Source organism: Sceloporus undulatus, chromosome 9 (genome assembly GCF_019175285.1).
Source record: "Sceloporus undulatus isolate JIND9_A2432 ecotype Alabama chromosome 9, SceUnd_v1.1, whole genome shotgun sequence".
Classification (NCBI taxonomy): domain Eukaryota; kingdom Metazoa; phylum Chordata; class Lepidosauria; order Squamata; family Phrynosomatidae; genus Sceloporus; species Sceloporus undulatus.
Genome location: NC_056530.1, coordinates 21,687,697 through 21,701,464, shown reverse-complemented (window position 1 = coordinate 21,701,464; position 13,768 = coordinate 21,687,697). Strand labels below are relative to the sequence as shown.

General features: G+C 46.6%; 1 protein-coding gene across 8 annotated transcripts; it reads right to left on the bottom strand.

The window, feature by feature from the left end:
• Positions 1-232: 232 nt before the first annotated feature.
• On the bottom strand, positions 233-13,763 carry FBXO46 (F-box protein 46). 8 transcript variants are annotated; one of them, XM_042439057.1, is made up of 3 exons: positions 13,660-13,747; positions 7,161-7,352; positions 233-2,345 (listed from the first exon to the last, which is right to left on the bottom strand). In XM_042439057.1, the coding sequence occupies exon 3, from the start codon at positions 2,246-2,248 to the stop codon at positions 233-235; it is 2,016 nt and encodes a 671-aa protein (XP_042294991.1). In that variant the 5' UTR covers positions 2,249-2,345; positions 7,161-7,352; positions 13,660-13,747. The 8 variants fall into 8 exon arrangements, 7 of the variants coding, with proteins under 7 accessions (XP_042294991.1, XP_042294992.1, XP_042294990.1 ...); XM_042439058.1 differs by lacking the exon at positions 13,660-13,747 and adding an exon at positions 7,910-9,510; XM_042439056.1 differs by lacking the exon at positions 13,660-13,747 and adding an exon at positions 7,474-7,826.
• Positions 13,764-13,768: the final 5 nt, after the last annotated feature.

Below are 13,768 nucleotides of genomic sequence, written 5' to 3'. Positions count from 1 at the left end.
AAAACCAAACCAGCAAAACACAACCAAGCAATTCTCTTTTCTTAAAAAAAAAACTTCAACACAACAGAATTCTTGTAAAACACACTCACACCACACCCTCTCACACATGAGGGAGAGCTGAGAGAGAGAGAAGGAGGGAGTGTGAAAAATGGGAAGGGGAGAGAAAAGGGAGACCTTCTCTACCCCAAATCCCCCTCCTCTCTGCTGCCTCCCCCCCAGACCCTCCCACCCCTCACCTCCCATCCTCCCTCCGAGCTGCTCTCTCTCGTAACATGTCGCAGGGTTGCACCCAGTTGTTGTCATGCAGTCCCACCCGGCAGCCCGGTGTGTCCTTGTCCGTCCGCCGGCAACACATCCAGTAGGAGCGTCCGTAAGGCAGGTCGTGATGATAGGGCTTGGGGTGCCATCGGCAGAGGGAGACGTCCCCCTTCTCGTAGTGCTTCTTGCACTGCTTGCAGGGGTCATCCCGGTACAAGGGGTCTCGGTTCCACTTGGAGTCCGTGGCTTGAACGCCAAACGTCTCAATGATGTACTTGAAATAGTGGCAGGAGCACTTTAAGGCAGCCAGCGACTGCGTGGGCAAGTAGCTGAAAATCTTCACCATGATATGGTCAGGGAGGAGCAGCATGTACTGACGGGGTTCCAGCAACCGCTGGATCTTGAAGCGGATCTCCAGGAAGTCGTGCGAGACGTGGCGGTACAGGCGGCAAAGAGAGGTATCCGAACCTGCCGGCTCCAGCCCGGACCCATCGGCCCTGTCAAGCCCACCTTCACCACCGTTCACAGGGTCCAAGTAGTTGCTGTCTATATCCCGACTGTCCTCCGGCCGGGGCGTTTGGGCATGGAGGAAGAAAAGTTGCCCTGGCGGAGGGTCCTCACATGACGAACACAACACCTCTTGAGTCGGCGAGCTGACGGTCAAGCAGACCGTCTCCTCCTTCATGTTCTTGGTGCTGTCCTTGCCAAAAAAGACACACTGGTCCACCACCCCCGTGACCACCACATCCACGTGGAATCCGGAGATGCAATCTCTGGCCACAGTGGCAGTGGCAGCCGGGCCTCCCATCTTCTCGGCACCAGCCCTGCTACCTTCTGAAAGAGCATCCAGTTTCCCGGAGCTGCCTTGGCTCTCCCCACATGTCATCTCAACATCCGGGGGCTCATTGCCGGATCCGTCGGCCCCTTTAGGGGAGGCACTTGCCAGCAGGAAGTCCACATTGTTGGGTAGGGTGTCTCGGGAAGGGCTAATGAGTTGGTAGAGGTCACATGTGATCTTGTCTTTGGCACGGGCGGCACTTCCTGTAGGGGACCCACCGCAGCTCATGAACATGCAGTTGGGGCGGGTGCTGGAGCCGCCCTCAGTGGGTGAGCGGGCGTCCCGGCTGCTGGAGATACGGAAGGCGATGCGGACCTCACCAGGGCTGTGCTGGGAGTTGGCCACACACTCGGGAGACTCCCGGCAGAGGCCATTTTGGCGCAAGACATTCCGCTCCCGGGACTCAAAGTGAGCCACAGCCTCAGCCACCCGGCTGCAGTCCGAACCTCCCCCCAAAGGGGATGCTTTCTTCTCTCCACCCTCCCCTTGCTCTTGCTCTGTGGACACAAAAACCATGGGGGAAGGAGGGGCGGCAGGCAGGGTGGGTCTGGAGTAGTTCTGCAGGGCCAGTGCCGTCCGCTGCTCCACCAAGGCCACCATCTCAGCAACCGACAGCAAGTCGGTGGTATCTCCGCCAGCCGGGTCAGCATGGGACTCTGGACAAAGGCACACATCTTCAGCTTCCTTGTTGCCACCACTGTCCTTTGACTTGACCGGGCAAGGCTTGCTTTTGGTGGGATCATGAGACCTCCTCCGGCGCTTGGCTTTAGAGCTGTCGCTCCCCCAGTTCCCTTTCACCTTCATGGCACTTGCCCTGCTCCCGCTGCTGCACTGGTGGGCAACAAAAAAGGCAATCTTCTCCTTGGTGTTGCCCGGCTTGATCACGTACCACGTGTCCAAAAGCACCCGTCCTTCCTCCACCTGGCTAGGGCTTGGGGAGACAGCAGGGGGTGGTGGAGGTGGTGGTGGGGCAGGGGGGGTGTTCTCTGAGCAGGCCTCGCCACCCTCCTCTTCCTCTTCCTTGGCTTTGCAGGCAAAGTCCCCAAAGGTCTTTTTCACCTGGCCTCCAGTGCACTGCTTGTTCTGGGAGTAGGTGCCAAAGGGACGGGGGCACCATAGCTGGATGTGGGAGGAGAAGGTGTTCTGATCCATCACTCTCTCATGGCAGAAAAGCAGGGGGGAAGGCAGGCCTTCTCCCCTAGCTCATGATGGGATGTGGTTCCGGAGCCTCCCAGAGCCTTAGAGAAATCTGCAAGGTAAAAGGGAAAAAGACAGGCAAACATCAGTAGTTGTGCCAACCACAATAAGCAATGGCTAACAGCACAGTTTGGGTGTACAGTGGGCCCTCGGTATCCACTGGGCTTTGGTTCGAGGACCTCCCATGGGTAATAAAATCCATGGATGCTTAAGTCCCATTAAATACAATGGATAATAAAATGGTGTTCTTAATATAAAATGGCAAAATCAAGGTTTTCTTTCTAGAAATTATATGTTTTTGAGTTTGTCTCCCCACTGTCTTCTGCTTTTCAAGATGCTTTTCAGTACTCTCGCCAGTAACAAAAACAGCAATAGCAGTAGAGTTTTATATCACAACTGAAATTCTGCATTCCTACAATAGTCAAAAATGCAAAACCTTTCAACATGCTAAGTTAAAAATATAAAACCATTACAAACAGACCAAAGCAAAATGCCCTATTAAGACATCTCCCTGGGTGCAATTACATATTAAAAACCAGCATAAAAACTGCCAGCGAAAGGAAAGCAGGGAAGGAAGGGAGTTCCAAAGGATGGCAGCAGCCACCAAAAAGACCCTCTTCTGAAAAGGACTTCTGTTTTGGTTTCAAATTAGGTCTATAGTCCTTGTGATTACATCAAAAGTACCAGAGCAGGAAGGACCCCTTGACCACGGTTAGACACAATTCAGAGATGCATGGTTGCATTTCTAGCAACCTCTGCACAGCTATTTCTTCTGTCTCCTGGCTCTGTGCCCACGGTGGTTGCCCACAAAATGCCACCTGTCCTTCCCTCCCAGCTGGTGCCTTCTTCCCCAGCTTCCTTGACCTTTTGCTACTCTGAAATCCAAGCAGCTGTGGGCAGCACAGAGATCCAACTCCAACACGCTTTGGGTCCTGCCCTCACCCTCCGGATGCCGGCTCAGGTTCTTTGCAGCCTGGTGCATAATTCAGAGGAAAGAGAAGCCGGACATGACTACAGATCCAACTATGAGGCTGGAGAGGGTGGCTATGGGTCAGCTGTGGAGGGCGGCAACAGATGGTCCAAGTGGGTAGCCATGGTATAAAGGGACAGCTGTCCGGGAAGGAATGATGGAGGCAAACACACAAATCTGTGCGTACGGAGGGCTGACTGTACAGTAAAATTGTTATTCCTAGCCAATATACATTTGCCATACATGAAGGAGTCAGAGTTGGACAGTTGGACAATGGAGGAATGAAAAGTCTGGCATTCCAACTCCAGAACTCTGTTCAGCACACGCTGTTTTGCAAATCACAACAACATCCCTGTCAGGTTGGGCTCAAGCCCGCAAAGTTTGCAAAAGGCATCTAGCAACCTGGACTACCCGTGTTAATTGTTACTTGTCATCTCTGCATGTTGTTATTGTGTACATTCAAGTCGTTTCTGACTTCTGAATCGGACGTGACTTGAAGACACACAACAACAAACCCTGCCTTTCATCCAGAAAATGGGCCCCAAGACATCCAACAGAATAAACAAAATGAATGCAGGTGAAAACCTAAGGAATTAAGACATTAGCCACCCTAAAAGCTATTAAAAACAAATTAAGTTTTATTGCTGCCTCAATTAAAAGCCCGTTTTACTGGGATTCAACAAAATTGCTACCAGCCTTTCTGAATAAAAAGGACTTCTATTGGAAAAGGGAACCATTTGGACCACCTTAAAGGGCTGGCTTTCAGTTATCCAAAAGGAATGGCCTTTGCATGCATGGATATCGAACCATACCATCTAAACTGAGAACAACAACAACAACAACAACAACAACAACAACATGTAGATTTTTCTTTTCCCGCTATGATTTTAAAGACCTTTGCCTGATGAAGAGGCAGTGAAGCTTTGAAAGTGTGCATCAAGTATTTTGTGCTTTTCGGTTGGTCTGATAAAGGCATTGTTGTGGTTTTGGGATGTTATTGTACTTTGCTGTATGGCCAACACAGCTACGCCCGGATATATTTAAAGGGTCGCTGTCAGGCAGACTCAGATAATGTAAGTCGGACCACCCAAAACAATATAAGCAGTACCTATTATTATTATTATTATTATTATTATTATTATTATACATCCCCATTAAGAAGTAATTTTCCTCATGTTTTATGCAAAAAACAGTTTCTGAAAAGGCTGTCTGCGTTCCCATAGATGAAAATCCTTATAGCCCCAGAGATGAACAATTACCAACAAAGGCCCAAATGAATCCTTTCATATTTGGTTCCAGAATTCTCGCTGGACCTCCGAGGGGATAAATCTCGGACTGGCCACCCGGCACGGACAAGCCAGAACCATCTCCTGGCGCTGGAACAATAGTAGCCATGAAACGGGATTAAAGGTATCTGAGCTCCCAGAGCGAATGCATTAAACCTCAATCGCTTTGCCTTCTTGCCCACGCGCTCAGAAGCAGAGAACTTGTAATTATAGAGAAAGGCACAAAGGTTTCATCAGATATGAAACGCGTAGTCTGCTGTTTCCATCTAAACAAGCCATAAAATAACAGCCATCACCCAGTTCATGTGCTTAACCGTAAGGAAGCAAAAGGTGAGCACATACATCTCAGTTCCAGACAGCATGGTGTAGTGGTTTGAGCGTCGGACTAGGAGTCTGGAGAACAGGGTTTGAATTCTTGCTCAGCCTTGGAAACCCACTCTCTCAGCCCTAAAAGAAGGTGATGGCAAAAATCCTTGGAATAAGTCTTGAGAGCCTGGGTGGCATAGTGTTTTGAGTGCTCCGTGAGACCAAATCCCCACTCAGCCATGGAAACCCATTGAGAAAGGTACTTCCTCTCTGCCTCAGAGGAATGCCAAGCCAAACCCCATCCAAACATCTCTTGTCAAGGAAACCCTATATAAGTTTTAACATAAGACACCGTCAACTTGAAGGCACACAAATCTAAAAACAAAATTCATTCAATTTGGGTCCCATCTCCAAGATATACATGATGTATGTATATGCAAGGTATTCAGAAATCCAGAAAAATCTCAAATCCCAAATACTTCTGGTCCCAAGTATTTTGGATAAGGAAGACTCAACCTGTACTTAATGAATGTTGTGTTTAGATTAGGGTCCCATCTCCAAGATATCTCATTATATACGGCCCTAATGAGGCACCTTGGAGAATGTCTCGTTTCTTGGAGACCCAAATCTAAACACAAAATTCAGAAGTGTTTCTGAGTCACTCTTATCCCCAAAAGCTAGAGACCAGAAGTATCTGAATTTTGGATATATAATATTTAGAATACATAATGTATATAGTGAGGTATCTTGGAAATGGGACCCAAATCTAAAACCCAAATTCATTTCTTTCATATCCATCTTATGCATATAGCCTGAAGGCAATTTTATAAAACAGGTTCAATAATGTTGTGCATGAAACAAAGTTTGTGCACACTGATCTATCAGAAAGCAAAGGTGTCTCTAACTCAGCCACCTATGGAAAAAGAATGGTTTGGGGGATATTTTGGATTTCAGAATTCCAGATAAAGGAAACACAGTTTGGTGGGTCAGGAAGGAGGATTTGACAGTCTAGCATTTCCTGGCTAACACTACAGAAAAATGTTTCTTTTCTCCCCAATGTCACCTACCTGTCAGCAAGGGCCTTGCAGAAAAGGACCAAGTGTTGTGCGACTCTGCACAACTGCTGAGCATTTGGAACAAATATATCTAATGTTTATCAGCAATGAACTGGGTCATGCGCTGGAACTATTTATACTTCTGTTGTGGCCTCCACTGACTGACCATGGGAGGCTTTCGCACTACACAACTTATTGCCATGTGATTCCACTTTAACTGCCATGGCAACATCCTTTAAAATTCTGGGGTTTTACATTTTCTGCGTGCGACTTCAACACCGCAGTCAAATGTTCGATGTTGTCATTTTTAAAAAAGTAATATTTAATAATAAAAATTATATTAAAACAAACAAATAAATGGCCTATTGATTTATAGCCACCCCATGAATGTCATAGGGCTTTCTTAGGAATCCTCAAAGGTGGTTTCTCTCCACTAGACGCTCAATGCAGGGCCATAATGATGGTGGTGGTTATGTTTCTGACTTATGGCAACACTAAAGCGAACTTATCACAGGGTTTTCTTGGCAAGGTTTGTTCAGAGCAGCTTCGCCATGGCCTTCCCCTGAGGCTGAGAGAGTGTGACCTGCCCGGTGGGTTTCATGGTTGAGTTGGGAATCGGACCCTGGTCTCTAATATCACCTTCCAAACATACACCATAACATTCTTGAAAAACACATATGAAATCAGCATGTGAGAGGGACCGCAAACCCACCCACAAGATACACACCCCTTTCTGGTCACCCATCCTTGCAAAAACCAATAGTGGGGACTCCTGTCCCCAAATCCGCTGAAACAGGTCCAGGAGGGAGAAAGCATGCTCAGGTACCACCATCTCTATGCTGGGGCAGTTTTCTGGCTTTCACCCCAATCCTTAAAATATATATACATTTAAACATTGCACATAGGAGACAGGGGTTGGGGTATCAATCCTACCAGGGGCACAAGGGATGGTGCCCTTTTACACCACAGATTTCAGTCTTAGGGTGGGTGGGTGTGCATCACAACAACAACACATGGGTGAAATGTGCCCACTGCACCCACCTTGCAAGCCCCCACACTTCAGATCCACCCTGAGAAGACCGCAACGCTAGTGTTGCACCGACATCGCAACAAGGTGCCAAGATGTTGTTGCACCGAGGCCGACGATGCCTTAGTTGCAATTTTGTATTTGAAAAGAGATCTTTCTAGGCCAAAGGCCACCCTTGCACCCCCACACACACACCGTCTCCCCAATCCCCCCCTGTTCTTACCTGTTACCCAAAAGCCATGGGTAGGTGGGTGGGTGGGTGGGTAGGTGGGTGTGTTTTGAGGGTTGGGGAGGAGGATCTGATCTAGAGAAAGGCCTCGGCTCAAAGCTGACACCCTTGGCTTGGAGGCCTGCAAAATTTCACACTGAGGGCAGGATGCAACGAAAATCCACAGGTTGCAAAATAAAGAAGAGCCTTTTGGAAAAAAACATAAAAAACAGGGAGGGATCAGTCAGTGCATTGGTGGCAGGGGATGCATTTTCTTGGTAACCAAAGCCCCCCCTTCTATGTGTGTGTGCATGCATGCGCCAGCTACCTGATCTCTTAAAGGGCCAGCAGGCCTCTTCCCTTGCCCCCCATCTGCCCCCCTTCCTTTGCAACCCATAGGGCCCTTTAAATGCCAGGCTGCCACACTCTCATTCCCTTCCACATCCCCACACCATCCCCAAGGCTCAGCCATTTGTTGACAGACATATGCATGCACCCTGGCAGCCAATCAGAAAGCAGAGTTTGGGGCATGCCCATATATGGATGGCAGCAGAGTCTCAGCCTACCACACACACACACACACACACACACACAATTTTTTTTTAATCCCCACTCTCCAGTTAGGGACCGTGGAGCAATTCTGTTTTGGAGATGCTGACGAAAAAGGAGACGCGAGAGAGAGAGAGAGAGAGATAGATGGCAAAGATGGGTTGGTTTTGAAAAATTGTATGCATAGGGATCTTGTGGCACACTTTGAGACTCACTGAAAGAAAGAAGCCGGGAGCATGAGCATTGGAAAATCAATGTGCAAAGGGATCTTGTAGCACCTTTGAGACCTACTGAAAGAAAAAAGCTGGATGAGCTTCAGAAAAATTGTATGCAAAGGGATCTTGTGGCACCTTTTGAGACGCACTGAAAGATGCCAGGAGTATGAGTTTTGGAAAACCAATGTGCAAAGGGTCTTGTGGCACACTTTGAGAGATTGCAAAGATGGGTTGGTTAGGAAAATTTGTATGCAAAGGCATCTTGTGGCACACTTTTAAAGACTGCAAAGATGGATTGGTTAGGAAAATTTGGATCTTGTGGCACACTTTGAGACTCACTGAAAGAAAGAAGTTGGGTGCATGAGTTTTGCAAAACCAATGAGCAAAGGGATCTTGTAGCACCTTTGAGACTCAGTGAAAGAAGTAAGTCAGGAGCATTTAAAGCGGTGTCAAACTGGATTATTTCTGCAGTGAGGATACAAACTAAAAAGCCACCCACCCATTCTCTTTCTCTCTCGCACACAGACACACACACTGCTCTCCATGGGTACTCTTTAAAAACAAGGAAGATGCTTAAGTGGACTACTTTTTAATGGGTCAACAGTTTGTTTAGAGCAGTTTGTATTACACAATGGGTGGTCAGAGCTTCTGTGCGGCACAAAAGACGGCACACTCCAAATGTACGCTGGGTTATGTGATCAAAACACGCACAAATCCCATACAGCACATGTTTGCAGGGATTGTGCAGATCCCCCCAATACACACACACACATTTTTATAATAGGTTGAAGAAAAGAAAGCATCCATTTCTTCCTCCAATCTTCCTTTGAAAACACAATGGTGACAATCCAGAGAATGGCAAACAAGGAGGCCATTAAGGAGGAGTCAGAGGTCATTGTGTCGTGTTGTGTTGCATCGATAGAGAAAGTGTGTTAGTATTCAGCATCTGTATTATGGATCAGAGTAAAGACTTTGCTGTTGCTGCTCTTTTTGGTCTGAAGTAACAGGGAACCCAGAACAAGCAAAACAAGACATTTTAGCGTTTGAAACAACATAGGAAACTGGATTTCATAAGAAACCAAATTTCTGGCCAGTTCCTTGTTCCTATCCGCTGGGCATTTGCTCTTTATTTTACAACAATTCAAAGCGCACTGTGTATGAGTTAGGCATGCTAAAGGCACACATTTTGTGATTTGTATTTTGCATTTTGCCTTCTCTGTATCCTTTAGGGGAGGATAAACAACAAATTTGTAATGGTAACAAGCCAACATTTTTCTTCCGTCTTTTAAAAATGCGTTGTTTCGGGTGAAAACAGAAAAAGAGGGTAGATTTGTAGCATCATCTACACTGCAGAAAAAAGATCCAGTTTGACAGTGCTTTAACTGCCATGGCTCAATGGTATGGAATCCTGGGATTTGTAGTTTACGGTGGCATGAGTGCTCTCTGATACAAACCCCAGGGCTCCATTCCATTGAGCCACGGCATTTAAATCAGTGCCAAACTGCATTGTTTCTGCATGAAGATGCACCTATTGTTATTATTATATAGTTATTTTGTTGTTGTTGTTGTTGTATGCCTTCAAGTTCTTTCCAACTTATGGCAACCCAAAGGTCCTTTCTTTGGGATTTCTAGGCAACTTTCTTCCAAAGTCACCCAGTGGGTTTAATGGCCAAGTGGGATTTGAACCCTGGTCTCCAGAGTCGTAATCCAGCACTCAAACCCCTCCACTATGCTGACTTATTTTAATGCTTTTAAAATTTCCCTTTAAAATTACAAGTGATTTTTAGCTCGATTCTGTTTCAGTCTATGTTGGGAGCTACTTTGATAACAGAAAGAAGGATTAAGGAGACTGCCGTTATCTTTCCAGTAGCCCTGAGAGATAGTGATTCTTATCACCATTTTGCAAAGGTGGAAGGAGAGATACTGGCTTACTGAAGGTCACTGAAGCGGAAAAGTCCGAAAGTGACCGTAAGTAAGAAAGAATCATACTGACGTTTGCTTAGACTTGGAAAATACTGTACGCTCCTTGCAATATCAAGTCGAGTTATATCTGTACATGGCATTCTGTGCACTGTTCCAAAACATCCTGACATGCTCCGCTGATATGAGAACATCTAGAACTCAGAAATAAGACATTGGAAACAGTACTTGTTCCTTGCTGGTTGAGTGTGTATTTATGGCACTGGCCTATGAGAGTGTAGTATTGGACTACGACTCTGGAGATCGGATTCTTGCTCAGCCATAAATCCTATTGGTAGACCTTGGGCAAGTCTCATGCTCTCAGCCTCATGAGAAGACCATGGCAATCCTTCTCCTCTGAGCAAGAAAACCCCACCATAGGTTCACCTTAGGGTCGCCATAAGTCGGAAACAGCTTGAAGGCACACAATGCACTGCTGCCACACTGCAAACTAAAATTAGCAATTGATATACATTGGCCATTTATGAAGGAGTCACAGCCAAACAGCAACAAAATAGATGAGTCTGAGTTGAATTCTAGTATACTGCCTGGTGGATATACAGTGGGTCCTTGGTATCACGTCATGTCTATACTCTTTAACACACGGTCCCATTTTACAGATGGGGAACACCGAGGCTCAGAAATACATTGGGTCCTTGTTATCCGTTGGGGTTTGGTTCCCCACGGATACCAAAATCCATGGATGCTCAAGTCCCATTGAATACAGTGGCTTAGTAAAATGGTGTCCCTTACCAAAAATGAGGAAATTAAAGTTTGCTTTTTGGAATTTATATTTTGGAGGAATATTTTCAAGCCATGTATGCTTGAATTGTAGATAAAGAATCCATGAATGAAGAGGGTCAACTGTACTCTCCAAAATGTCTATTTAGAAGGAATCTCCATCAGGATCAGTGGGGTTTTTCCTTCCAGGTAAACAGGCCCAGGGTTCCAGTCACAGCTCTCTGTGTGACACCAGAGGTTTGTGAACCGAGAGAAGGCGCAAGATCCTGAAAAGGGATTGATGGCCTCATGCGAATATTAAAGTTACCGACTAGGCGCCTGGATGTATCTCTGCGGTCTACTTGCTTGAAATTAAAATCTAGCCAGCAAGTGTCGCACCCGCCACGGTGTAATTAATCCTGTGTAACTCACCAACGCAAAACATGGCTTGGAAAGGGCAGAGAAAGCTGGAAGGCCATAAAGCAGCCCTTTTTTCCGATTGCGCAAGGAGAAAGGTAGAGACTGAGCTTTGGAACTAAATGCTCCAGGGCACTGTCACTTGAGCTGAGTCACGAAGCATGCCTTGGTTCTTTCCAAGGCGCTATATTTTGGGAGCGTTAATCACCTTTTGCTTTTTACAAAGCAGATGCAGCTGACTTTGGCTGCATCTGCACTGGAGGAATAATCCAGTTTGACACCACTTTAACTGCCATGGCTCCATGCTATGGAAAACCTGGGAATTGTAGTTGGTTGTGGCACCAAAGCAAAGCCATGGCAGCTGACTTAGGCGGCATCCGCACTGCAGAAATAATCCCATTCAACACCACTTTAACTTCCATGGCTCCATGCTATGAACTTCAGAGCTTTGCTCTGGTGCCACAACCGACTACAGTTCCCAGACTTCCATAGCATGGAGCCACAGCAGTTAAAGTGGTGTCAAACTGGATTGTTTCTGCAGTGCGGATGCAGCCTTGGTTGCTTGGACCAAGCAGTCCAGCTGATGAAAACAGGCAAATAAATAACAGTACATAGCACACTCTGGATAATATAAGTCTAGTGGTTAATGCAGTCAAATTTTGGAGATGGGGAAGCATAGACAAAATCCCGCATACACTATCTGAAGCCGGAGGAGATGGAGATCTGAGCAGAGCAGATGACTAAGCTGGGATTCTATTTCCAGCTCAGAAAAGGCAAGGGGAGTGGTATTGCTATATGGGATTGCTTTTGCTGTAATGATTGTATTTTATAATGGGATGTTCTCTTCCATCCGTGAGCCAACCAGAGAACAGATGTTGCTGCTGTCCAAATTCAGTACACTTAAAAAGAAGTACATACGCAGCTTGCCAGCAACAAGCATTTCTGGACAGAGTTGGGGAAAGTCCTCTTTGTTTGGAGGCTGGGGTACAATTCTTAGAAATCCCAAGATAGCATTTGGTTGGGGGATTCTGGGAACTGTAATTCAAAAGAGCGGAAGACAGCATGGTGCAGTGGTTTGAGCATTGGACAATGACCTGGAGATCAGGGTTTGATTCTCTGCTAAGCCGTGGAAACCAATGTGGGCAAGGCACATACTCTCAGCCCCAGAAAACTGCATGACAGATTTACCATAGGGTTGCCTAAGGAAAGAAGGTAAAGGCACACAACAACAACAGTTCAAAAAACAATGCTATATGCTTTGTTCACAGCAGCACATAAGATCTGGTCAACTTTAAAGGGGAAAAATCATCGCTGGAACTAATATTCTTTCCTGTTTATTATGTGGCTTGACAGTATAGGTTTGGGGCAACCGTTGTTCTTGAGTTCACCAAGCTAGGCCCCCCAACAACTCTCCTCTTTCTTAACGCTTGCTTGTAAGAGTAAATTGCATTCTTCACAAGATACTTTTTTCACGGATGGCTGAGACGGTGGCAGCTTTGCTTTCTGATGGTTCAAGGTACACAACCTTTGTTTCATGCGCAAAATTATGAAGAAAATCATGCGTAAAACAACCTTCAAGGGCTATGTGCATCAGGCATATAGGAAACAAAATTGAATCTTGTGGTAAGACTTGGGTCCCATCTCCAAAATATCTCATTATAGATATGCAAATATTCCAAAATACCCTCCCCCCCAAAAAAACCCCTGAAATCCAAAACACTTCTGACCCCAAGCATTTCTGATAAGGGAGACTCAATCTGTATTGCCACATACACAAAGTGGATTAAGGTTCTTGAATGATAGTCTGCACGTACACATATTGTGGTGTGTGTTCTCTCCTCACCACACACACAACATTTCAAGCCAATTGTCTATTTCCATACATGTGCCCAAAATTTAGGTTTTCTCCTTCCTTTGCCCTTCATGCAACACACCAATGCCACTGCAAAAGGCCTCCTTTCAAGCCATCCTAAGCAAGGTATCCTTAAGGAACCAGCACACATCCCTCTCCCAGCCAGGCAGGGATCCTTTACACAAACCCTTTGTGTAAACAGAGGGCTCTTTTCCCTTCCTTCTTCAAATACCTTTTCTCTTCCCTGCCAGGGCTCCAGTGCCTTACCCTTCTCCCTCTGCAATATAACCATCATTCTCATTTCGTGGGCATTTGGAAAGGTCCCTGCAGTCTTGGAACCAACTGTGACTAAAGGGACAAAGTCTTGCAGTTGCCACCTCTGGCAGGCACCCTTGGAGAAAGTGGATCCTCCCGTCCCATCTTTTTGTTCTCTATCTGGCTGGCAGAATGAAATTAAAGGGGGAAAGGTTACTCACATTTTATTCTTTTAATGCCAAGCAATGCCACCTTGGAGCCAGTGTGCCAGGCTGGTTGCAGAAAGCAGAACAGAGAAAACTAAAGAGAGGAATTCAGGGAGAAATAAAGATTCCTGTTCCTTTAATGCCAGGCAATGGCAGCCTCTGCTGAAGGACTGTTTGCAAAGAGCAGAGGGGCAGAGTTGGGGGGAAGTAGTTGGCAGCCTCAGCCTCTGAGCCCCTTCCTCCCTCTTCTTCCCTCAGGGTTCTTCCCATCCCTCCTTCCCCCATCCCTCCTTCCCTTGCCCCTCTCCCTCCTTACCTGCCCCTCACCTGGACTCCCTTACCTGCCTTCTTGCAGGAGCAGCAGCTACTCCTCTGACTTCCTGGAGAACCAGGGCGCATGCGCCAGCCCTCCTGCTCCTCCAAAGGCCAGGACCCCCCTTTCCACTACCC

Coding starts and splice junctions, on each gene's coding strand:
- FBXO46 (XM_042439060.1), bottom strand. CDS start 2,248: ATGGATCAGAACACCTTCTCCTCCCACATCCAGCTATGGTGCCCCCGT.